Source organism: Aspergillus luchuensis, chromosome 1 (assembly GCF_016861625.1).
Source record: "Aspergillus luchuensis IFO 4308 DNA, chromosome 1, nearly complete sequence".
Taxonomy (NCBI): Eukaryota; Fungi; Ascomycota; class Eurotiomycetes; order Eurotiales; family Aspergillaceae; genus Aspergillus; species Aspergillus luchuensis.
In genome coordinates this window covers 2,224,388-2,246,573 of record NC_054849.1, presented here as the reverse complement: position 1 = coordinate 2,246,573, position 22,186 = coordinate 2,224,388, and the positions used below count along the sequence as shown (strand labels likewise).

Below are 22,186 nucleotides of genomic sequence, written 5' to 3'. Positions count from 1 at the left end.
ATCATCGTCCCTCATTGGTCCCAACATTGTAGTTCTGACTGCACAGTGCAGACAATCCTGGAGCGTCAGCCAAGCGGAAGAAGGCGACATACGAGCCTAGCCCCATTTTAGAAGCCTGATGTCGGGTTGTGTCTCCTATGGCGCCTAAAACCGGATTTCCTGGCCGCCTCGGGTAAGGAAAGTATGCAGGGCGAGAAACGAAGGTATCGTAGGTAGTAAACCGTTCCCCGAAGTGATAGATGCATCGGGTGCTGTTGGTAGTCAGTAGTAGTAGTAATAGTAGTTAGTGACCGGGTCGATATGATGTATATAAAAAGGGGGATTTCCAAATGGCCCGTAGTATACACAATCTATTGTGTCTGTGTGTCTGTGTGTGTGCCTGAGTTCAGTTACAACTGTTCGAACAGTTCTTGTCAGCTTAGCCAAAGTGAACTGCGAACGGTCAAGTCCACCACCATAGGTACTACTGTCCAGTCCCTTTGAACCGATAAGCAAAGAACAGATCAGCAGGAAGATCAGGCAGACAGAAGTTACAGTTTGTATATGTACGGAAAAGAAAAAGAAAAAATGGGAGTCAGCAATCCAGTCAAGTATGTCTTGCGCCTGTCCCTGTTCACCAACAAGCGAACCGAGCAGCAGCAACAACAACAACGACAACATCGACAACATCACTCCCCCTCCTCTACCTGGAAAGGGAAAGAAATCGACTTTGACCCGCCCATCGAGGTTCGCTGGGGCGCAGTACAGTACCCAGAGGACTATGCAGCATTGACCGATGGTCATGCCCACATGGCGGTGAGCGCAATCGACTCGCATCTGGGCAGCAGCAACAACAGCAGCAGTAGCAGCAGCAGTAGCCGCAGCAGAAGCAGCGGTAGCAGTAGTCGGACGGGGTTGGTGCGCATCGCCAGCTGGGCTAGTCTGGCTGGAGATCGATGTCGGTGGACGATGGAACAGGAACGGAAATTAGCGATTGCGAGAAGCGAACTGGCTCGATGTCAAAAAGCTTGGAGTTCGGAGCAGGAATTGTGGATTGCTCAAGTATGTTTCATCCCCTTTTCTTTTTTAGTTGTCTTTCAAATAAATCTCTCTTTGGAATTCCCATTCTTTCTGTGTGTGTGTGTGTGTGTGTGCGCGCTTCGCTCTTGCTTGTTCACGGTTGTGAGACAAACAGATCTATACCCCTGTCTGTCTGACTTTCACCGAACAAATGAACTCACCCCCCCATCTCACACATTGACGGGACATGACATACAGCAGACCCTGCTGTACCTGCATATGACTAACCTTTTCACGTATCTACGTAAAACTAGATTGAAAAGTTGCACGAGGAGAAAGAAGCCCACGAACAGTTCATCCACCACCGAGCGAAACAACAGGACGAAGAGCAGCAGCATTTTCGCAAATCCTGGATTCGACGGAAGTCTTACGAAGAGCAGCAACAACAACAACAGCAGCAGCAACAACAGCAGCAGAAACAGGTTGCTCCAACTACGCAGAGGACTAATAGTCGATTGCGGCGGATACGGCGCATGGGATCATAGTTATGTTAGGGTCGTCGGAAATATAGTGCCTCGCTAGGCTCAAAAGTAAGTAGATAGTCTATGGAGCTTTCGACGTCATGATTGGCACCGACGTGAAACGATAACCATTTCTGACAGGTGATTTTCTGTTGATCGATCCTTTTTCTCGCTGGTCAGGAATTAGGTGTTTAACGTCATTTTTACGACTTCGTCTGTGTGTCTGAATGTGTCTCTTTCTAATTGCGATCAGCTCTGCAAGGCAACCCATTTTGGAAAAAGAATGAGGAAGGCAGGAAGAGATAATGAAGAAAAGCACAGAAGGTTGGAAAGGAAAAAGGGGGGAAGAGACGAGAATTTTGTCCATGATGACCTCCTGCATGAATGGCTTGTACTAGTTCTGAGGCTTGGGCTTGTGGGTTTTATTTTCGTCTCTCTCTCTCCCCCCCTTATACTATCCACTTTCTCTTTTCTTCGCTGTCGATCCAGCTGGCTGCGCATCTTGATCTTCCCGTTGGTTCCGGAAAAGGATTTTTTTCTGTTGAGCAGGGAATCGAACAAGGAAGGAGGAAGAAGAAGAAAAAGAAAACAATAAACGCAATACTTCGCACAAGCATGGCTTTTTTTTTCCCGGACTTAGGGGCGATCCTGCTGCATGGAATGATCATCTGGCTGCACATCGATCATTCTTTAGAGTAGAGCATGGTATTGAAGGCGGATGGTATGTCTTCTATGCTTTATCGAGAGCGAGGTCTCTGGGTATAGAGAGGTCCTCCATGGATACTTTCTCCTGTCATAGTATGGTCTATAGATACTACATCAGGCAGGAGTAGTATTTACTGGAGGCTCATATAGTCTGCTTACTACCACTGAAGAAGGCTCGCAAAGATAAGCCCGCGCAAACTCCGCGGCAAAATACTACTATAACCGCGCCACGCCATATCAAAATCAATGGCTTAGTTCATGTCACCCTGCAACAAACCTAACCATGTCAAATGAAGACACTAACTTAGTAGAGCCGAAGCTACCCCGGCGGACCGGCGAGTACCGCGCGAGCTCCCCGAGATAAGCAGGAAGGAGTGCGGCGAAGATCGAAAATTTGGGGCTTGTCTACATGAGACGTGCGGACCGGCGAACTACTGTACGTACCTTTTTCTTCCTCTAACCCTCATGATAGTCTCCATCTTGCGAACACAAGTACAAAGTAGGCTACTGTAAGCCTTATCATAAGGTCGAGAGCGAGGTTAGGTTCAAGTATGGATACAGCGCGCGGGCCACTTTGCCCCAGCCTAGCCACCTGTTCAGGCTGTGTATGTGTTGTTGTTGTTGGCTGTGTGGTTCTGCACTATTTGCACAGAAGACAAAAACCACCCATTGAAAAGCATTCATGTGATGGATCATATTTCAAGCCCTCCTTTTTCATTCCCATGGGATGAATAACTGGACAATGGCAATGCAAAGTAAGCAATGGGCTTATCTCGGGAGGCCGTGACTAATGGCGGGATTTTCATGAGTAAACTTTGGCTGTCCAACTGTCAACTGATAAGCTTGCATCCCGAACCCTCCAGGGGATGACGCATAGTCTGCCCGACCCGGGATCCCTGCCTCGGACTTTTTCGCATAGTATCTACGTATCTTCTTTTTTTCCCTATCTTTGGGGAGATTTCCTTTTTTTATTTACTTATTTATTTTTATTTTTTAATTTTCTTCCGTGTCCCCTCATAGTGTCTCCGGATGTCGTGTATCGTACCCTCTTTAGCTTTGTTCTTGCCTGCAGTGGCTGTTGTTGTTATTGCAGGCGCCTAAGAGTCGGGATAGATAGGTACTTAGTTGTCTTGCCTCTTTCTCGATCAACGCCACGTCACATTGCTTTTTTACCAAGAAGGATGCGCCTGACGATCAGCTCGATGGATGCAAGACAGATTCTCCTAGTAGAAGAATGATGGCTCACAATGGGCTTGTTACTTATCAATTCGATAGGTGTCGGGTGGCCATGGTGAGGCGATGGTAGACTACTACTATAGTACTAGTTACTGTAAGACAGTATACAATGATGATTCCCAAAAGAGAAAGAAAAAAGAAGTAGTCCGGCAATGACTCGAGACCCCGTGATCCGGGAATTCGAGTCACGCTTTGGTCGGCGCTGTTTATCGCGTGGGTTTTATTCCTTTTCTGCATTGGATTTCCTGCATTGGAAGGAGAGGATCGAGTCCACGCATGCCTTGTATTCCATTCATTCCCCTTCTTGTTTCTATTCCTCTCGGGTCATCACTCTATCATTATTCTTCTGCCCAGCTAAAGTATCGACTAAAGAGTTAGCTTCCCTCCTTCCGAACTCTAAGGACTATACTAGATTCCGCTCTCCTCACTTTGGAAAACCCCACCCCACTCCTTAACGGCTTTGAGAATCTCTTTCGCCAGGTTCCTCACTGTCGGAGCCGGCCTACGGGGCCGTTGCCACTGTCTTGGAGAAACCCCGGCCATTCATTTATCCTCTCAAGCATTCTCCTTTCGGGGCACTGGGATCCTCTACTAGGCTGGTACTTCGTACCCATGGTCGAGCTTGGTTCCTCGGGTGCACTTTCTTTTTCGTATGCTCGTTCCTTTTGCTTGGATGGCCGCTAGGAGCATGTGGTCCCATGTTCGGAATTGATTGTTATCACTGTGGAACTGGCACCATGGCCAGAGGAAAAGTACCTCTTCCCTGCCTTTCCCCCCCCTCCTTTAGGTTTCTGATTTTCTTTCCCCCGTTCTACAATCCCGGAATATACTACTATCGAATGGATCCTTCCAATAATACCGTGAATATCCCTTGCTGGGCGCTTGATAAGCCTCGTGTCCACCAGTGAGGTCCGCCACACTCCGCGCGACACTTGTATCCTCCTCCCCCCCGATATTGAGGTATCCCCTTTAGGTTTGATGTTTATTGATCTAATGACAATTTTCTTGATTACCTGGAGTATTCTCTCTATTTCCTTTCAATCGATGTGCAATATTGGTTTCAGGGCTTACGCTTTCCTTCCATTTATACTCCACCATCCCGTCTGTGGCCCGGACATTCTTTGTGACAGCCGCTTGCTGAAGCCCCGTAAAGAGACATGTCTGTCCTACTCGAGTCTGGCCAGGTGTAGGTACCCTGTGACTTTCGAATCCTTCCTTTCGCCGATATATTAGATGTCTGGTCCCGCCTGCGGGGAAGCGCCTGATCTTGGCCCGGATCGCCATGAGTTCGAAATGTCGGCGGCCATCACCTCACTCTGGTGGCCCGAAGATCGCGTGAAGGCCACCCTTTGTCCCGAATACGTCTTTAACCACCTACCTTCGAACATCTTGCACCGTCTCGTCAACCCTTTGCCTTGGGGAGAGGGTCTGACCAGTGAGTCTTACTTGGACTGGATCCTCGCCAAGGCCGGTAGAATCTTCCTGATCCTCGTGGATATCGGCATACCGGAGCGCATCTTTGCCCTGGTCGATGAATCATTAGATGACACGGATTTACCTTTGTCGGCACCGAGTACCACTCGCCTTCCTCTCGCACCTGAAGGGGACAACGCAACGGTTGCCCACAAATTCTTTCTCGCTCAATGGCGGTTCACGGTACGCGGTATCAATGAAGGCGACCATATCAAGTATACTCAGAACGAGGGCGTCCCCGTGGAGCTTCTTCGCACCGGAACGTCTCTAGTGAGAGAGGGCGTGGAGAAGGTTGTTCTAGCTGGCCCCAAATGTCGTGTGCTGTTGCGAACGCAAGTCTCTATTGGCGGCGCACCGCATTTCTTCGAGGAGAACGAGGTGGTGGAAGAAATCCGCTCTCTGAGAAGGCTAGCCCACGATCACGTATACTCAATCTACGCCTCCTACTTTGTGGATACCACCGTTTGCATTCTCTTCTCGGGCGTTTACGAGCGAACCCTCATGTCGTTCCTTACCGACGTGCCTCAACCTTTCAAGCGCCTCGCCAAGAACAAGCGTCGAGAGATATTAGTCAATTGGCCACATTGTCTGGCGAATGGATTGTCATGGTTGCATGCACATAGCCAGGCCCATAGCCTGATTTCTCCGTCGAACGTCCTGGTGGACGCCGACTTTCGGATTTTCCTGGGCCAGTTTGAGGCTCTCGACACTCTTCTTTCCCCACTCAAGCCGGACGACGTTGAAACCTACCAGTATGGTGCGCCCGAGCGATGGGTGCGCTCCGTCAGTATTCAGGACACAAGCGCACCAAGCCCAAACATTGCGCTTCCATCAGGGGGGCGTTCGGCTCGCAAACAGTCGTCCCGTCCCGCAATGCTGAGCTTATCGAGATTCCGGGGCTCTCAACCGTCGGATCAGGATACAGAAATACACGCGGAGTCTGTTACGTCGCAGGGAACTGCCATACGTATCGGCCTACGAGGCTCACCTTCTCGGATCTCTTTCACCAACTCATCTTCCTCTGGATCAAGCGTAGGGAGCGCCCGCAAGCGCGTGGTATCCTCCATAAAACGACCGATGTTCTACACCCCGTCCATCACTTCGTCCAACTCCAATTCTTCTAGATCATCAACCACTCCTTCTACTACATATGGCCAGTTTGGCTACCCAATCATCGGTTCCAACGCCGCCATCGTTCATACGTGGCAAACAAGTCAGTCAGATCCAGAAGCCTCGGACATATTCTCACTTGGAGCAGTATTTCTAGACATTTTCACTCATTTATGCAAGCGCAAGCTCTCTGCTTTTTCACACCACCGAGGGGCCAAGAACCGGACCGCTGGCCGCGGTGGCGGCGTCGCAGACTGCTCATTCCACCTCGACCGAAACGCCGGCCAAGTGAGCTCCTGGATCGCCCTACTGGACAACGATGCGAAGAAACACAAAGATCCTATCTTTCAGGCTGTTCGACCGATGCTCACCGTCGTGCGAAGCATGCTAAACAGAGAACCCATGAGCCGTCCATCTGCTTATCAGGTGGAGCAGCTCCTGGCCCACTCACTCCAGAAACTGGACGGAAGCTGTAGCCTCCACTGTACTTCCGACCTGCAAGTCCACGCCCCCAGGACGAAAAATCCACTCCGTTTAGGCGCACAAGCAGCCTCGTCATCAGACAGACTCGTCGTCCCGCGAGCAAAGCCACTAGGGGCCAGATCCCCGTCTCCAAGTAGTCCAATGACTGCCGAATTCTCATCTACTAGCTCTGGAGGACTCGTGAGCCTCCGTCCCTCACCTTCAGCCTCTGCCTCGAGTTTCAGCTTGCCTGATCAGCAATACGCGGACAACTATATATATAGCAGCGACACAGATCAAGAGTATGAGAAATACAGTACCTCTTCGTCGCCCGTCCCTTGGCGTGATCCAGATCATGGTCTAAGCCCGGCAGCACACAACGATCCGACATGGAATTACAGCATCGCTCTGGGGAAGCATTAGCCTTTATTCTATATATATACCCGTTCCAAAGCGATAACCACTAGGCACTTGGTTGCTTCTCTTTGTATCATTGACATACTGCCCTCTGAATCAACCTGAACCTGTCATTTCATCGCCGCATTACTGGTATACTACTTACTACACTTTCCCTTCCACTCTTCTATTCTCATGCACTCCGCACATACTACTTGTACACAACGCCATGCCTTGTACATTCTAGGCTTTTCGGGTTCTTCCTCTCTGATACTACTATATACCTTTACACTTTATTTCTTTCTCAGGAGACTCGGCTTTTTATTTTTATTTTTATTTTTATTTTTTTTTTCTTTCTCATATACTAATATGCCAGTCCTCCTAACGATTGATGACGAATGACCGCTTGTGATTGCTTTGGGTGATATCCTTTTCTTGATACTTTCTACCTTTCTGTTTCACTTGTATTCAGCTTAGTCATTTAATCAAATTCTATTTTTGATGCGTACATCTCTTCTAGTATATCTCCGTAATGGATATAAATACGCGTCAAAGGTGAGAGGACATCACAAAGACAATTAAGTTCATTTCATAGTTCCGCCATGACTATCCAGTAGTAAAGCAACCCACCATCCACGCCAATCCCTATCCCACAAAACACCCTTATACCCTCCAAAGATCACTTCCAAAATCATCATCAGATCAGTCATAAAAAAGAGAAACCCACACCAAACCTAACACGGATAAAAGTAATAACAAATAGAGATAAGAGCGTAAATAAGTAGACCCCCAAATGATGGATAAAAATACCCGCGACTCACTCAAGTGCATGTCACATGCATCTAACCAATCACCTACAACCACCACGCCACGCCCCCAATAACCACACAAAACAGAGCAGACACATCAAGCCGGAACAACAGAAAGCCACTACCCTTTCCAGCATGCATGGACGAAGCCCCGCTCGATGGGCTAAAAGCGGCTACTCCGCTTGGGTTTGTACCTGAAGAGGGAGAAGACTGCTTGTTTGATACCGATTTGGAAGAATCTGCTCCAGACTCGGATGCAGTACCTGTGGTAGTAGTTGCGGTGGCGGAAGCGGGCGAGGTAGCACCATCGTCATCACCATCAGAGTTGTCATCATCAGCATGGACGAAGGCCTGACCTATAGTTGGGAGCGGGGCGGATGGATTCACGGCCCATCCACCGTCTGTCGAGGCAGGGCATTCCGGAGGGGAGATAGCCGCGGTGGATTTGACATAGTCGGATAGAGCGACGCCGGTAGGGTCGAGCGTAGCCCACTGGTTCTTGAGGTTATCAAAGTCAGGTTGGATTGGGGTGGGTTCACCCTGGCGAGTGAAGCCGTCCTGGACGATGACATCCTTGGTAGCGGTTGGGGGAGTGTCGGCGCCGGGAGGGCCATACTCGATCAGGCCGTAGTCGTTTGTTTCCTCGATCCATTCGTAGATCATAGCGCCAGACCAGGTGCCCGACATGTGGTCACCGAAGATGGCGGCCTGGTCGGAGAAGGTGCGGGGACGAGCTACGTTGCATCCTGTTTCGGAGAAGAAGATGGGGATGGGGTAGCCTTCTGCTTCGTCTTGGAGGGTTTGGTAGCCGGACAGCTCGTATGAGGAGTCACCGCACCATTCGTAGGCGTTGAGGGAGAAGAAGTCGAGTCGTTCGGCGGGGTCAGAGCGACAGGCTAGGTAGTTCTGCAGCATGGGGCGCAGTTCGGCGATGTCTGCGGCCGAATAGCCGACTGGGATGGAACGGTAGTGCTGCGCATTGCGATAGGATTTGATGTCGCGGGCTGCGGCTAGCACGTAGGGGGCGGCGGCGGAGCCGTCCTTGGTGGTGAGGACCTCGTTACCGACGAAGACTCCGGCGGTGTTGTCGTATTTCTGAAAGGCGTCCAGCACGGCTTTAAAGCTGTCGAATTGGGATTGGTCCCAGTGGGGGTCGTCCTGTTGAATTGGGGATGAAGTGGTTAGTTATGGGGTAAGGGTTTTGTTGGCGGCCTGATACGATGATGGGTCGGGTGATAGGTCATGAATAGGGCATAGATGGTGGTGGTGGTGGTAAGTGCATACCTGGGAGATCGCGGTGTCGAACGTGTCGAGATCGACGAACAGGTAAATGCCTGCATCTGCGAAAGCTTTCATGCATCCGTCGTGGTTGGCTTTAGGGTCCACATGGTACACACGGATTGCATTGGTGCCCAACTCGGCCATGCGGGCGGCATCTCGCGTGCATTGAGCGGTGTCAATCAGGGGATCTTCGGGAATGAGTTGATAGGCGATGCCTAGACCATGGTGTGCGGGTCAGTGCGTGAGGAACTATCGTGGGTCGAATGGAGACACACGCACCTTTGATGTAGTATTGGGTGCCATCTTCGTAGAAGAATTTTGAACCAACCGCCGAGATGGTTTGTATGGCACTGGCGGTGGGGGCATAGAACGTGTTGAGCAGCAACGATAGAGCAGTTGCAGATGATGACCAGTGTGTTTTGACCATTGTCTTTTCTCGCAGTTCCCTGCACGCGGCGTGGCTCTCTGCAAAGTAATCTGCGATAATAGATCGGGTGGGTACTCTGCAGTCTCCTTCCGGGGATTCTGACCGCTATCCTTATCCAAAGAGTGATAAAACAGAGCGAATCGACCAGTCCAATGCGTCGGTATCAATCGAGTAAGACAGAGTGCAGAAGTGAGTGGAACACGCCAGCAAAACTGCCTGCAGCTGTCTGGACAGTGAATGTTGTGAAGTTGTAAAGCAGGTAGATAAGACGACCCGGGGAATGAGAATGCAGGACACTTGCATGGACGAGAAAACACCTGTTCTAATATAACAGATGCACGAATAACTGTTGAAGTCATTCATCCCCCCGGGTATCTACCTCCCCATCGTCCTGGCGCCCTGCCATACCAGAGGTACCGTGTCTGCCCTGGAGGAGACATACTCGGGAGTGTTGTTGCAAGGAGCGTGACGTCAAAAAGAATCCTGCAGCTGTGTTAAACTCATTGTGGCTCTGGGAGTGGATGAGAGAAGGAGAGGCAGTTCCAATCTCCGGGGAAGATGGAATGCAGCACGATCGAAGGGGGAACAGCTTAATGGATGCCAGGGTGCATGGGATCGACAACATGGATTGGGATTGTTTATGCAGGCATTGCAACAAGGTTGTCGCGAACTATGTGAGTACCGCGTCGGAGATATCTGGGACACCACATTCAATAATGTTTGGGTTAAGCATTTTATCTGAATGGAACTTTGAACTTTGGTAACTACAAAGTGTCTATCTATGGGACATTTTACTTCCAGTCAGATATTCCAATCAAATGTTCATGAGTGGTCTGGTTCCTGACCCGAATTGGCAATCCCCAATCCCTCACGTGATTATAGGGGTTTCGCACAACAAAACGTTTCCCGATTAGTCATGAATCGCTTCTTTGAAGGAAAAGGAGGGAGCGAGACAGAGGGAAATGAGGTAATAAATCCAGATTATTGCTACACAGTAAGTAGATAGACTAATACTAATTTGGCTCCGGGAAATTAAAATCAAAATAAGACTGGAACTGAAATTGAAATTGCTTGTGTTTCTCGCCTGAAACCTGTAGGGCAGGGAGGGCCCGAGTGGATACTACTTAGCACTTATGGTGTGGTAGGAATTGTGTGTCGCAATTAAATCATCCGGTTTGATCGCCTGGGCTGAACAGACGATTAATCTCTCAAACGATAGTGGCTAATAAATCTGAGGAGGGGGCAAAGTGAAGTTGGGTAAGAAGCTACTATTAATATGTATGCTATGATTTTTTTGTCAAGATATGCTGGGAACATGGCACTAGGTGGACACGATCCAGCGATGTCAGGAGGAACCTGACCAGTTGCAAGCCATCGCCCGGGATTGCCCGCCCCCTTATTGCTGGAAGTGTTCTGCTTTGGGCTCTCCGGTCTCGCCCAAAGCACGAGGAGCGATGGGTCTTGGCAACGATCGAGACCCTGGCTGGGCCCACCGCCTAAATAATTAGGATCATCTGGAGATGGGGTCTGTTCTCTGCTAGTTACCGTTACTCTTCGGCCGCTTGACGTAGGATGCTGTTGAGATAATTGAAAAATAGATATGAACTAAATGAGGGAAAAATTCTGAAAAAGCAACAAAAATCAAAGTAGGCAACGTAGACAGCCTCTTCGTTGTAATACAATTATTATATCCCCCCATCCTTCTTGGGGGTTGGAAAGTAAAAAAAAAAAAAGGAGATGCAAGCAGAGAGTTACAAGCAATCGACTAGTGAAAGACGGATCGTCACCGGCTTGCGTGGATGACGGGGCCTCGTCTGACTGGGGCTTCCTTTTCCCGCATGCGTGCCATTTCCCTTTCCAAGGAATCTCCGCCAACGCTTTCATTTCATTTCCTCCTTTTCCTTTTTCATTTCCTGCTTTTCCCTTTTCCACCCCCCTCCCCTCTTTTTTCTTTTTCTTGCCCGTTTCTGACGTGCTGGGGGGTTTAAACTCATACTAAAGTAGATATATCTACAATTCCCATTGTCCCTCCTCCCCTCCCCCCCTTCTTTTTCTTCTTCACCTTATCTACCTACTATCCACCCTCTTACCACACCTAATTCCTCACCAACACACACTCCATTCTCGTCTATTCTGGTCTGGATCATGCTATCCGTGGTTCTCCCGTCCTTCAAATTCGCCCTCTTTGGAAAGCTTCTCCGCCCACTTGTGCCTCGTTTGATTGGCTCGGACTAGTCGTTTCGTGTTTCGCCCAAATTCAACCCTGTTGTGCCTCCCCGGTGCAACGTCATCCTTATTCGCATATTAGTCGTCGGATTGCTATTTTTGTCCCCATCGCTATATATTACCGTCTCCATAATATATTCCCGCCTCTTTTATCGTTACGGTCTATCCGTTGCGCAATTAAGCGGTTGACCGCAACATGTCCACCACCAGCACATATTCCCCATTTCGCATCTCCCCCCGGGATCGCGCCAATTTGGATCGCAATGAGGCTTTTAGGCTTGTGAGGGAGCATCTGAGGCGCCAGGAACTGGGCATGAAGGCTCCTAGGTACGTGTCTTCAACCATCAAGAAAAAAAATAAATCCGCGGTCAAATATCGTAGCTAATATATCGGCTATAGCTTTTGTGCCGAGCATCGCCATGATACCCCCAGTCAAGAACAGGAAACCTTCCGCCTTCATCGCGATATCATCCACACCATCCTCCTCCCTCTGTTCCTGCTCCACCATCAAGCCTCGCGTATCGCAACCAATGTGCTGCCACGCCACAAAGGCGCGGAATGCGAACGGGCGTTCCGTGGTGAGGCGCGTGGTGCTTATGCTTGGCTGCATTCTATTCTGAGCGAAGAGCATGATTGGTATTTGACCGAGCGCTGCCCCGCCTGTATCGTTCTGCACGTTATGAATTCGGAGCCGACCATTCGATTTGTCGCCGTGGCGTGTCTCCTGTCAGACCACTTGCAGGGTCTGGACCTCCCGAGCGCCAAGAGACGGCTGCCTAACTTCGACTTTTGGTACGAATCGCTGGAGAATGCTGTCCGTGAGGATACGTTTTGGGGCGAGGGCTTCTGGCCGGACATCGAATATCGCGCCTGCGCCTTGACCGATGGTGTGAAGCAGCTGGTGCTGCAGTGCTTGGAGCTGCAGGCTGCTCTGGACCGACACGACCTGCAGCCCGAGGAGTCGTACCGACCGACTCAGCGCTCTCGGAATGACTCGTCACGGCCGTCCGTGACGGTCAAGCAGTCCAGCTGCACGCAGCTCCCTGTCATCGACGAAGAAGACCAGAAGCTCTTTGCCAAGGCCGGCGCCAATCGCGGCATGCATCCCTGCCGCAGTGAGCGGCCGCAGAGATTTCATGCTCGCCGCCATGGTGACCCTCGCAGAAGATCGGTGACATCTTGAGTGATCGCAGGGGTGCTTGTGTCAAGCGACCAAGCTGGAAGAACAATCTAAACAGACTACCTGTCGTGGGTCTAGTCGCCAACGGTCTGGAATCATCCTGCATCGGGATGGCCGAATCCGCCGCCGAAATTAGGAATCGGCCCACTGACGTGAGTTGCAAACTTATTGCAGCCCACCTCTCAGTGAAACTATCTACAGTCCCGAAGCAAAGTAGGTGCGCACTAAGCCTAGACGTGCCACCGAAGTTTCAATGCACCCGTACTTCCTCATGCAGAAACTCACGGACATCCCCCCGTGGATGTAATGTCGAGGACTGCTTCCGCGGAAATGCCTACCGTTGTGCATGCGTGTGTGGCTTGAGCAGGATTTGTCCAGATCGTGCAATCCTGTAAGCCATTCGCAGCAAGGGGGCAAAAGACGTGGTTCGGGGGCTGAGGTTATTGAGAGGACAGCCACGGTTAGAGTGTGGAGGCAAAATAGCCTCACGAGGTGGAATCCGCCAGGATGAGGTAGTTCTATTCAACTGTATATACTTTTGATGGACGAGAAGAGCAATACATGCACAAACAGCACATTGAACCTATGTCGGTCATGCAATGTAGAACTGTAACAGAATCAGACACAGACCCGCCCACACATCAGTTACTATCCAACGTAAGCCCATCTGACACTGACACTGACACAAACACAAAACACAATACAAAAAACAAAACACGCAATCCAGGTCGATCAAACACACAATGACGACGTTCTGTAACCAACTATCTACCTCCCTACTACTATGTACCTAATACATCTAGCTGGCTGGCTGGCTGGCTGGCTAGCTAGCTGTAAGATTGTCCATCTGGCTAGCTGACAAGACAAGAAGAAGGCAAGGGAATTTAAGTCAAAGTGGGGGAACTTTCATGCATGCATGCACATTGTTTTTCAGTTCCATTCAGCAAGCCATGAAAACAAACAAACTAATCAATTTTTTAAATGTCTCTCTCTCTTTGCCCCTCTATTATGTACTATTCCCCACTGCATCAACAACAAAAAACAAAAGCCAAAGAAAGTCAGACAACGAATGGAAAGAATGAAAAATAAACTGAATATAAAGATAATACAAACCTGATTTTTTTTTTTTCTCCCAGACCTTTGTATATCTGAGACATGAAGAAGTGGATTCAGTTGCGGTAAGTGGTGGTAGTAGTGGTAGTGGTGGTGAACTAACTTACGTACGTACGAATGTGCCGTGTTTTCCCCACATTCTACTACCCGCTAAATATCTGGACTAACTTGTTAGGTTACATTTGGTTGGTTGAGTAGATTAGATTAGTTGGTTAGTTAGGTTGGTTGGTTTTACTCCGCGATGGCGATGGCGAGGGAGGAGTAGAAGTGGAGGAGAAGGAGGAGGAGAGGGGTGGTGGCGGCAAATTCGTATTCATTCTATCTTGACCCTTTGAGGTATCTGGTAGTGTCTATCTATCTGGGACATGGGATGGGATAGGCTAGATTCCACTCGGTAGTTTGACGAAATAGGTATTTGGTGAGGGTTTAGGTGTGTGTGTGGGGGGAATATAAGGATGGGTGTATGGCAATTATTTTATCGCAATCTAGATTCGACATGGACATTGGGACTTGGTGGGTTATGGGTTATGTGGCACGGGATAGAAAGTAGGGTCTACTATCTCTCTAAATGTCTATACTATGTCTGTCCTATTACTTTACTTCAATCATTCTATCCTCTGGTAGAGGAGATTGAAGGATGATGGTGATGATGAATCTAGTCTTTAATCATTCGATCCTCTGGTCCGAGTAGATTGGAAAGGATGAGTCTGGCTGGTCTCATGATGGAAGATCAATTAATCTAGACTATGTGGAGAGTAACGGGGAGGAAGGGAAGTGTCTGGAACCGTGGGTTGAGGATGGATGGTGTATCTAGTTATGACGGGTTGATTTGAGGAGAGTCATTAATATAGAGGACTATTAGACTAGTGGTAATGGGAGAGAGAGAAAGTAAGGTTGGAGACGGGATAGTTGTGTATGGCTGGATTTAATTATCGGAGGGAGAGAGAGATTTGGGTTATACGGGATGGGGGTTGAAGATTCCATGGATGGGTGTGTTTGAGAGATTCTTTTCCTTTCTCTCTCTTTATCTTTTTTGATTCTTTCTCCGTGGGAATAATGATCATTTGATTGTCTGTTTAATTTACTATGTATTGTTTTCTCTTGTACACTGGGTACTTGGTTAAGCGTAGAGTGGAGCATCTATCATCAGGCATGAATTTATTCCTTGATGGATGGAGACAGGCCACGCCACCACACGAGAGTTATCTGGTAGAAACATCAGGTTGTGTAGGTAACCAACGGGGTCTAGACTGGGTCCGAGTCGGATGGAATACAACCCGGTGGGGATCACCATTATCCACAATTCATTTTTGCATTTTCCGTGCTTGCGATCACATCACGAGATACATTTGCTGGCACAACCGTATACCACCTACGTTTTAGTTGTTGTAGTACAGAGGATGTTCTGGATCGTGGGTGTGGGAGAGTGAGCCGTGTATACTTGATCAGGAAGGGGTAGTAATTAAATAGACGGCATGTAGATCCATACATCGCATCACATCCGGCCAGTCTCGAGAAACAGGATATCGAGGGATCTAGTAGTAGTCTAGGTTCTGTTGGTAGATCAGAGAATCAGGTTTGAGTCGTCGCTTCACTTTCAAAAGGAGATGGCTATTGTGGATGGATGAATGTGTATGCAGATGCCTTGTTCAGAGTGATGTGAGTGATGAAGATCGTTCTCTTTCTGTAAGATTTTTGGTTTGGTTGGATATGCTATATCCCTGATATGGATGGTGATAGCATACGCATGCTCCTTATGCTGAAATCGTGTGGATAGATAGCTAGGGTCCAGAACTGGGTGACAGCAGTGGACAGTGACAGTGACAGTGACACCTGTCAGGCAGGATCGCTTCAAGGGTCTAATTTCACGTACCGTGGAATTGTATCCCAGTCGGTAATTAAGAAGTTATATCGCTTCCGACAACGATGGAAATTAGCAGAAAAGGCTGGAGGATAACTGATCTAATAAACAGGGCTTAATGGGTGACAGTGTTGGGCTGCGTGCGAGGCCAAAAGGAGGTGAGGATGATTTCAGCCACTTACGACATGCAATTCTCGTCGGCTATGGATGCGTACAGACGGGATCGTTCCAATGGACTGGATTGGACTGGACTGGGCTTGGAAGTGGGGGGAGTGAGAACAGGAGGGAGGGGAAAAAGTAGTAGCAGGAGCAAGGCGTGGATAGACGCATTTCTTTTTCCATCGCTCTGCCCGTTGTATGTATGTACCTCCTGTGTGCGACTGCGGACGACATCTGAGGTCAGACACCGTGAGGCTGAGATAAGGAGTCATTTTTTATTTTTGTACAGGAAAATAGAAAAGAAATAAAAAAGGAGGCAGAGATAACTAAAGCAGTATACCTATGGACGGAGTTACCCGATTAGGTAAACACATGGAGATTGTTTTCAGTATGTTCAGCAGCGCCAAAAGTACAAACAACAAGCACACTAAACTCCCTCTTCAGCCTCAGCTCTGCGCAGCCACGGGAGCCATGCCGGATCTACGATAAACCTGAAAGGTATAGTCCTAGCGAACTAATCAACTTAACTCTCAGACTAACTTGCTCCCGCACCTACAGATCCCTAAACCAATTTTCTCTTTTGCCTGATCCGACCTACAGTAACCTAGTCAAGCCCAAGCTACGGCCTAAGTCAAGTAAACCTTCGGTTAGAGAGGAAAGTCAGTTTAGTTTCCCTTAGGTAGTTAGTCTAGTCTGTAGACTGGAGAGGGAGACAAGACAGACCAGGGCCTCCCAGTGGCCCCCTCCCTCCCCAATCCATCAACCCTGCCTGATCCCAGAAGAATTGAACCTTATCCCGCCAATGGTCATCTCTAGGCCCATAATGGCCCAGTTGCGCACACACACAACAATAATTGACCTGAGTTTTTTATTATTCTATTTTCCCTTTTGATTCATTTCGGACCACATAAGGCGGATCTTTTCGGCAGCACGGAACAAGGGTCTAGGCGTCAATCCGCCCGGAAGCGGCAGTGGGTTTCGATCGCGCCATGCAAGCAAGCCTTCTGCTGCCCGGGGAGGCCAATGAGGGTGGCCTCTGCGCCACGCCGAACCAGGGTGAGGGCGAGACTGTCGACGTCAAGAGTCACTGAAATTTGGGGGATGAGCAGTTTTGAATTGCCGGTTGACTTTGGGACAGACACTGAGAGAGGCAGAGGGATTTGGCTTAGAGTTCCAGAACCATTTTTCCTTTTGCTTGGCCTTGTTGGTTTTTATTCTAACTAATTTTATCATTTTATTTCTTACTTTCTTATTATTTTCTATCTGGGTATTCCATAACAGGTGATTCATCTCCTTCCTGGCTGGCTCAACTCATAGGCTCCCTCAACCATCTCGCCCTTTTCCGGTCCGCGTCTACTCTGAGTCATGCTTCTACACCGTAACTATTTATTGTGCGTGGGAAATTTCTAGATTCAGCAGTGCAGGATCCATGAGTGGGTAAGGTACTGCGTACTAGTTGGTATAGGTCAGGTACAAATTATGGGGAAAGGGCAATAATAAAGACGATAATGAAGAAATACTACTGAAGGCTGAAGCGTGGCCGGGATCGAAGATGCTAGTACCATCACTAGACTAGTTATACGCTACCCACCTGATTGAACGCTGGTTTATTAGTTTGCTCACCATTGTGGTCTTAATCAGGGACTATGTTCCGGATTATCTGGGGTTTTCTTGATGTTGTTGTTTGTTACTTCTGTGCAGTGTGCACCCGGCTTCGCTTCGGGATTCCCGAAAGCTTCAACTTTCTGAAGAATCACCACTACAATGTATGGTAGGTCAAATGTATAAACAGGAAATTGGTTGTTAATAAGCATCGGATCAGACGGTAAAGAGCGAGATCGATAAAGTGATGCTGATCCCAGGTAATACGAGATCTAGAGCAGAAGACAAGTTGTTGGTTACTGGTAACGGCCATTGTTACCAAGTATAGTGCGAGGGAAGAATAAAAAAGCAAACCTCCTGATCAGTTCGCCCTGGTTGAAATAACCATGCTGCCTTTTATTCTATTTTATTTTCTTTCCTTTTCTTTTCTCGTACACAATGTGGGCAGTTTGTAGTACCTGCCTGACGCCTGGCACGACGGCCAGATCCACCCAGACAGACAAGTCGTCATGGATCAAGCTGGTCATCCATGCTTTTCTTCCCAGGGTCCAGTCCATTACATCGCTTGCCTTGTCTTCATTACACACTTTAGCTGGTGGTTGTTGGTACTGCTGCTGCTGCTACAGACCAAGACTCCCCTCCGACCGGGAAAGGCCAGACGGGCGGTGGGGCGCTGCTACTACTTTTTTGGGGAGAGATGGGGGGCAAAACTAAAAAGGTGGGCACTGGACACTGGTGGACTCTGCTGGAAGGCCCGTGTAATGCCCGTTACGGTATCGCTGGGCCTGTCCCGGTTTAGCTCCGATCAGCCACTATGGAGGCCTAGACGAGTCGGAGGCGTCTGGGCCTCTGGATGAGTCGGTTGGTCGGCTCCGTCCGCGACCTTGAGACTTGAGCAGGAAACCTTCCTGCTTCGAGTGGGAATAACGTGGATGGTTATTATATGGGATGAATAGCAAAAAGAATATTTTTTTAGGATACAAATTAGCAGCTACAAGAAAGGAAATCGCTAATAAGGGTAAATAAAACAATGCAGGTGGAATGCCGGCGGGAGCAGATGATAGATTAAAAGTGTCCCGTTTTATACACCTGCATTGCTCACCCGCTGACTGGCCCGACCGGGCGTCCTCGTGTCATGAATTCCCCAATCAGGCCAAGGCCGGCAGGTCTAGAACGCCGGTGGAAAGTCGCAGCCCGAGGGTCTTGGCTGTCAGTCTCTGCGTCTGGCCCTTGGGTCAATTTCCCAGGCGTCATGATCCTTTTTCTGTCTGTTCTGTTCTGTTCTGCTTGAAACTGAACCGCTATTTTCCATCCGCGCCTAAACTTTCTCGACAGGGCCCGGATGGCTCTTTCTTTCGACTCTCTCGCTGACTCTCTTACACTCTCTGGTCCTTTCTTTCCCCCCCTCCCTTCAATCTCGCTCTCTTCTCCACTGTATCATCATCATCGTTTACCATTTACCTCTCTCTGTCTCTCCGTCTTCTCTCATCTTTAACCTTCCACTTCTTCCCTTCTTCCCACCTTCCTGTCATCTCTCGTCCTCTTACTACTTCCCCCCCTCCTCTTCCTCCTCCAACTCCTCTTTTAGTGTCTCCCCGGTCTCTCTCTTTCATTCCCGACCGTCTGTTTTGCTTTCCCTTCTAACCCAACAACTACTATTCGTTTCCCCCCTCTCCCTATCACGAACTCTGCCACGCCATCCAGCTTTTCATGGTGCTGTTTGTTCGTGATTTCCACCAAGCTACCCAACCTTCCACCACCATTACTCAATATCAACTCTCCTTCTCCCCGGCCCCAACATCGTTCCCTCGGGTTGTGTCTGAGACCTGAAAGTCCTTCGGCTGCACTCTAAAGTTAGCGTACTCGTGGATATTGAGTTGGCTGGATCCGCCTCTTTTCGACGTCGCCTCCCTTCCCCGGCTCGCCAGTAGCCCAGCAATAGACTGGATGAATCCCCCACAGTGCCATGGACCATATCGACCTACATCTGTGGTGCGAGACAGCCCGGTCATGCGTTCGCCATTCTCAGCGTCTTCCTTCTCATCCACCTCTTCCTCAGAAGCGTCGGGGGAACCCAGCACGCCAATGAGAGCCAGCTCGCCAGCTGATTCACAGGATCCGCTCCAATTAAGCCCCGTCTCGCCTCTTAAGTCACACCCGCAACTATCATTATCACCATCCTCTGCCTTCCACCACAACCATCACAACATCGGCTCCAGTCGATTAAAGCGACGTGCCTCTCAAGGATCCCTCCTAACAAAGCCTTCTCCCGTCTCTCGATTCCTCTCTCGCAGCAACGCTTCTCTGCATCTGCCATCCTTGGAAGACTTCGGCCTTTTCTCCAAATCCCCGACTCGGGCGGAATCCCAGTCCAATCCTTCCGACACTCGTCTTCGCGTCTCCACTTCCTCCACCGCATCGGGCTCGCTGGCGGCTCGTGCGTCCCAGTCAACCGCCGGGGTGTGGGAGACATCCGCCGCCAAAAGTGATTATCTCTCCGCCCTTCCCCCGACTCCCCCGGATGACAACGACCACATAGCGTGGAATCCTTCATCCGGAATGTTGCTGTTCGAGTCGCATATGAACCGGGAGCCCGGGCCAATGGCCATGGATGAAGGTCCCAGCATCGGTAATTCGCCCGGCCGAACGTCGGACGGCCTCAGCAGCCCGTCCGATCAACTTTCAAATGGATCGCCGTCAAGCTCTGGTGGTAGCCCCGGATCTTCTGGTGACATGGATTGTGATCACAATTCATGGCTGGAGAATAGTATTGAAGCATCGAGTGAGTTCCCTCCGATCACGTGTCCTTTCCGTATGGAAATCTCTGTAAGAGCTTCTGGAAGCTAATCCTTCATGTGATAGTATCATCTCTTCCCTTTTCCAACGGTCGCGGGGAAGCCGTGAAGATCGTCTCGCAAATGCTTCCTTACCCACGACCGGCTGACAAGTCCGTCCCGGTCTCCGCACACGATAGCGTATACTGCGCCCTGGTTCACGCGATACAAGATCGCCTTCGTCATGGACAGTCTCCATACATCAACATCACTCATGCTGTTCCTGAACAGTTCAGCCTTTCCAACTTACCCTCCTCTCCTCCACCGACGCCTCGCTCGCTCTTCTCCGGCGAGGATTATTTCAACCCACCGGCTGTCTTCTCCAGTGCAGCCGTGGTTTCCGCCTATCACGATTTCCGGGGTCCGATCCAACCCAAGACGACGTACTCTCCGATGCCGATCGTGCCGCCACACACCGTCCACGTTTCGGTCTTGGAGCGGTATCTCCCTCCGTCGTCCCCACAGGAATACAAAGACATGTTCTCCCGGTATCGTCCGTCATTCTTGGTCGACCGACTGAGTGAGCTATCACCTGACGGCGGGTCATTACTGTTCGTCTACCCCACGAGAAGGGGTGCATCCACCTTTAAGTCGCAATATCTCGGGCCCATCCTAGATCCCTTACTCCGTCAGCTTGTGGTTGTGAATGAGTTGTCCACCGACATCGGTCGCTATCTGGGGAAGCTGTCGTCCGTCTCACACATGGAAGACTTTGACACGATGCGGCAAAACCTCTCCCAGCTCTGTTGCGATCTGAGCTCCCCATCGTCTCAATTCAGTATTGTCGATGCCCGCAAAGGCAGTGCCCATCTGGACCGTGATCTGTGGACCGAGTGGTACATTCACCAGGAGAAGTCTCGTATGAAGGAGGTTCTCAGCGTATACTGGCAGAACGGCCGCCGGCTACCTGCGACCAAGGCAGTGTCGAATATGTCGACAAATTACATCCTGGAGGATAAAGAGGTGACTTCGGCCATGCTCTTAAGGGAGATCCTGGATGGTATCCGAAGACGGCCATATGGCGAGGATTCGGAGCCTCGGGATGGTGTTGAGTTGGGAGTTTTCGTGATCCGCCGGACTCACTAAGCACGGGTTTTGCAGCTGTGGAGCCAGTTGCGGGCGGGAATACCTCTCCGCCTCCGTATATGGATGCTCCATCTTCTTGATTATGCTTCATCTTTTCCTCTTCTCTTTTCTTTGCTTTTAATATTTTCTTGAAGGATATATAGCCGTGTGATTCAAAATGGGGAACTGGCGGGTCCGGCGGCGTCTGCGGAGTTGGGCTTTGGGTTCTCGATTGCACGTTTGGGAATGTCTAGGGAGCATTGACTGTGTGCATTTGCTATTATCGGATGAAAATACCCAGGATATCTATTTCATGGCAGCGTGATGACCACTAGCATGTGTTTACTACTACTTTTTTACTTTTTTTCAACTAGATGATGGAAATACATGATCCGCCCTACAGAAGGCAACCCAAAGGCAGCGATAGATGATGTCAGCGTAGTGAGTTGTACACCGTATACGACAATGGTAATTCCTATGCAAGACTCTCCCATAGATAATGGAGTGCACACTGCAATTGTCGTCTTGTGTTGATTCATGTGTTAGCAAGCATACAAAAACTCAAGTCAGTGTAGTTAGTAACTCTGTATGGCTTCACTGCAGGCCGGGAAAACACCGACAGGCCGGGCGGTCAAAAATGTCCCCGAGGCTAATCCGCTTCGGGCCAACGGCCGGCCTCCCGCCTTCTGCTCTCCTCCGTCACTCTCCAGTCCAGTTCTTCTGCCTC

General features: G+C 49.6%; 6 protein-coding genes across 6 annotated transcripts; 5 read left to right on the top strand and 1 right to left on the bottom strand.

Moving 5' to 3' along the window:
* Positions 1 to 567: 567 nt before the first annotated feature.
* Positions 568 to 1,544, top strand: AKAW2_10776A (uncharacterized protein; the record flags this gene model as incomplete). The annotated part of the gene is made up of 2 exons (XM_041690945.1): positions 568 to 1,041; positions 1,314 to 1,544. The coding sequence occupies 2 exons, from the start codon at positions 568 to 570 to the stop codon at positions 1,542 to 1,544; spliced, it is 705 nt and encodes a 234-aa protein (XP_041537496.1).
* Positions 1,545 to 1,904: 360 nt separating this feature from the next.
* Positions 1,905 to 2,219, top strand: AKAW2_10775A (uncharacterized protein; the record flags this gene model as incomplete). Its single annotated transcript, XM_041690934.1, has 1 exon — positions 1,905 to 2,219. One exon carries the CDS (start codon positions 1,905 to 1,907, stop codon positions 2,217 to 2,219), a length of 315 nt encoding a protein of 104 aa, XP_041537495.1.
* A 2,475-nt stretch (positions 2,220 to 4,694) lies between these two features.
* AKAW2_10774A (protein kinase domain-containing protein) lies at positions 4,695 to 6,929 on the top strand (the record flags this gene model as incomplete). Its single annotated transcript, XM_041690923.1, has 1 exon — positions 4,695 to 6,929. The coding sequence occupies one exon, from the start codon at positions 4,695 to 4,697 to the stop codon at positions 6,927 to 6,929; it is 2,235 nt and encodes a 744-aa protein (XP_041537494.1).
* Positions 6,930 to 7,756: 827 nt separating this feature from the next.
* On the bottom strand, positions 7,757 to 9,419 carry gel6 (putative 1,3-beta-glucanosyltransferase; the record flags this gene model as incomplete). Its single annotated transcript, XM_041690912.1, has 3 exons — positions 7,757 to 8,869; positions 8,996 to 9,207; positions 9,272 to 9,419. 3 exons carry the CDS (start codon positions 9,417 to 9,419, stop codon positions 7,757 to 7,759), a joined length of 1,473 nt encoding a protein of 490 aa, XP_041537493.1.
* A 2,422-nt stretch (positions 9,420 to 11,841) lies between these two features.
* On the top strand, positions 11,842 to 12,828 carry AKAW2_10772A (uncharacterized protein; the record flags this gene model as incomplete). Its single annotated transcript, XM_041690901.1, has 2 exons — positions 11,842 to 11,972; positions 12,045 to 12,828. 2 exons carry the CDS (start codon positions 11,842 to 11,844, stop codon positions 12,826 to 12,828), a joined length of 915 nt encoding a protein of 304 aa, XP_041537492.1.
* A 6,679-nt stretch (positions 12,829 to 19,507) lies between these two features.
* On the top strand, positions 19,508 to 21,480 carry AKAW2_10771A (uncharacterized protein; the record flags this gene model as incomplete). The annotated part of the gene is made up of 2 exons (XM_041690890.1): positions 19,508 to 20,342; positions 20,423 to 21,480. 2 exons carry the CDS (start codon positions 19,508 to 19,510, stop codon positions 21,478 to 21,480), a joined length of 1,893 nt encoding a protein of 630 aa, XP_041537491.1.
* Positions 21,481 to 22,186: the final 706 nt, after the last annotated feature.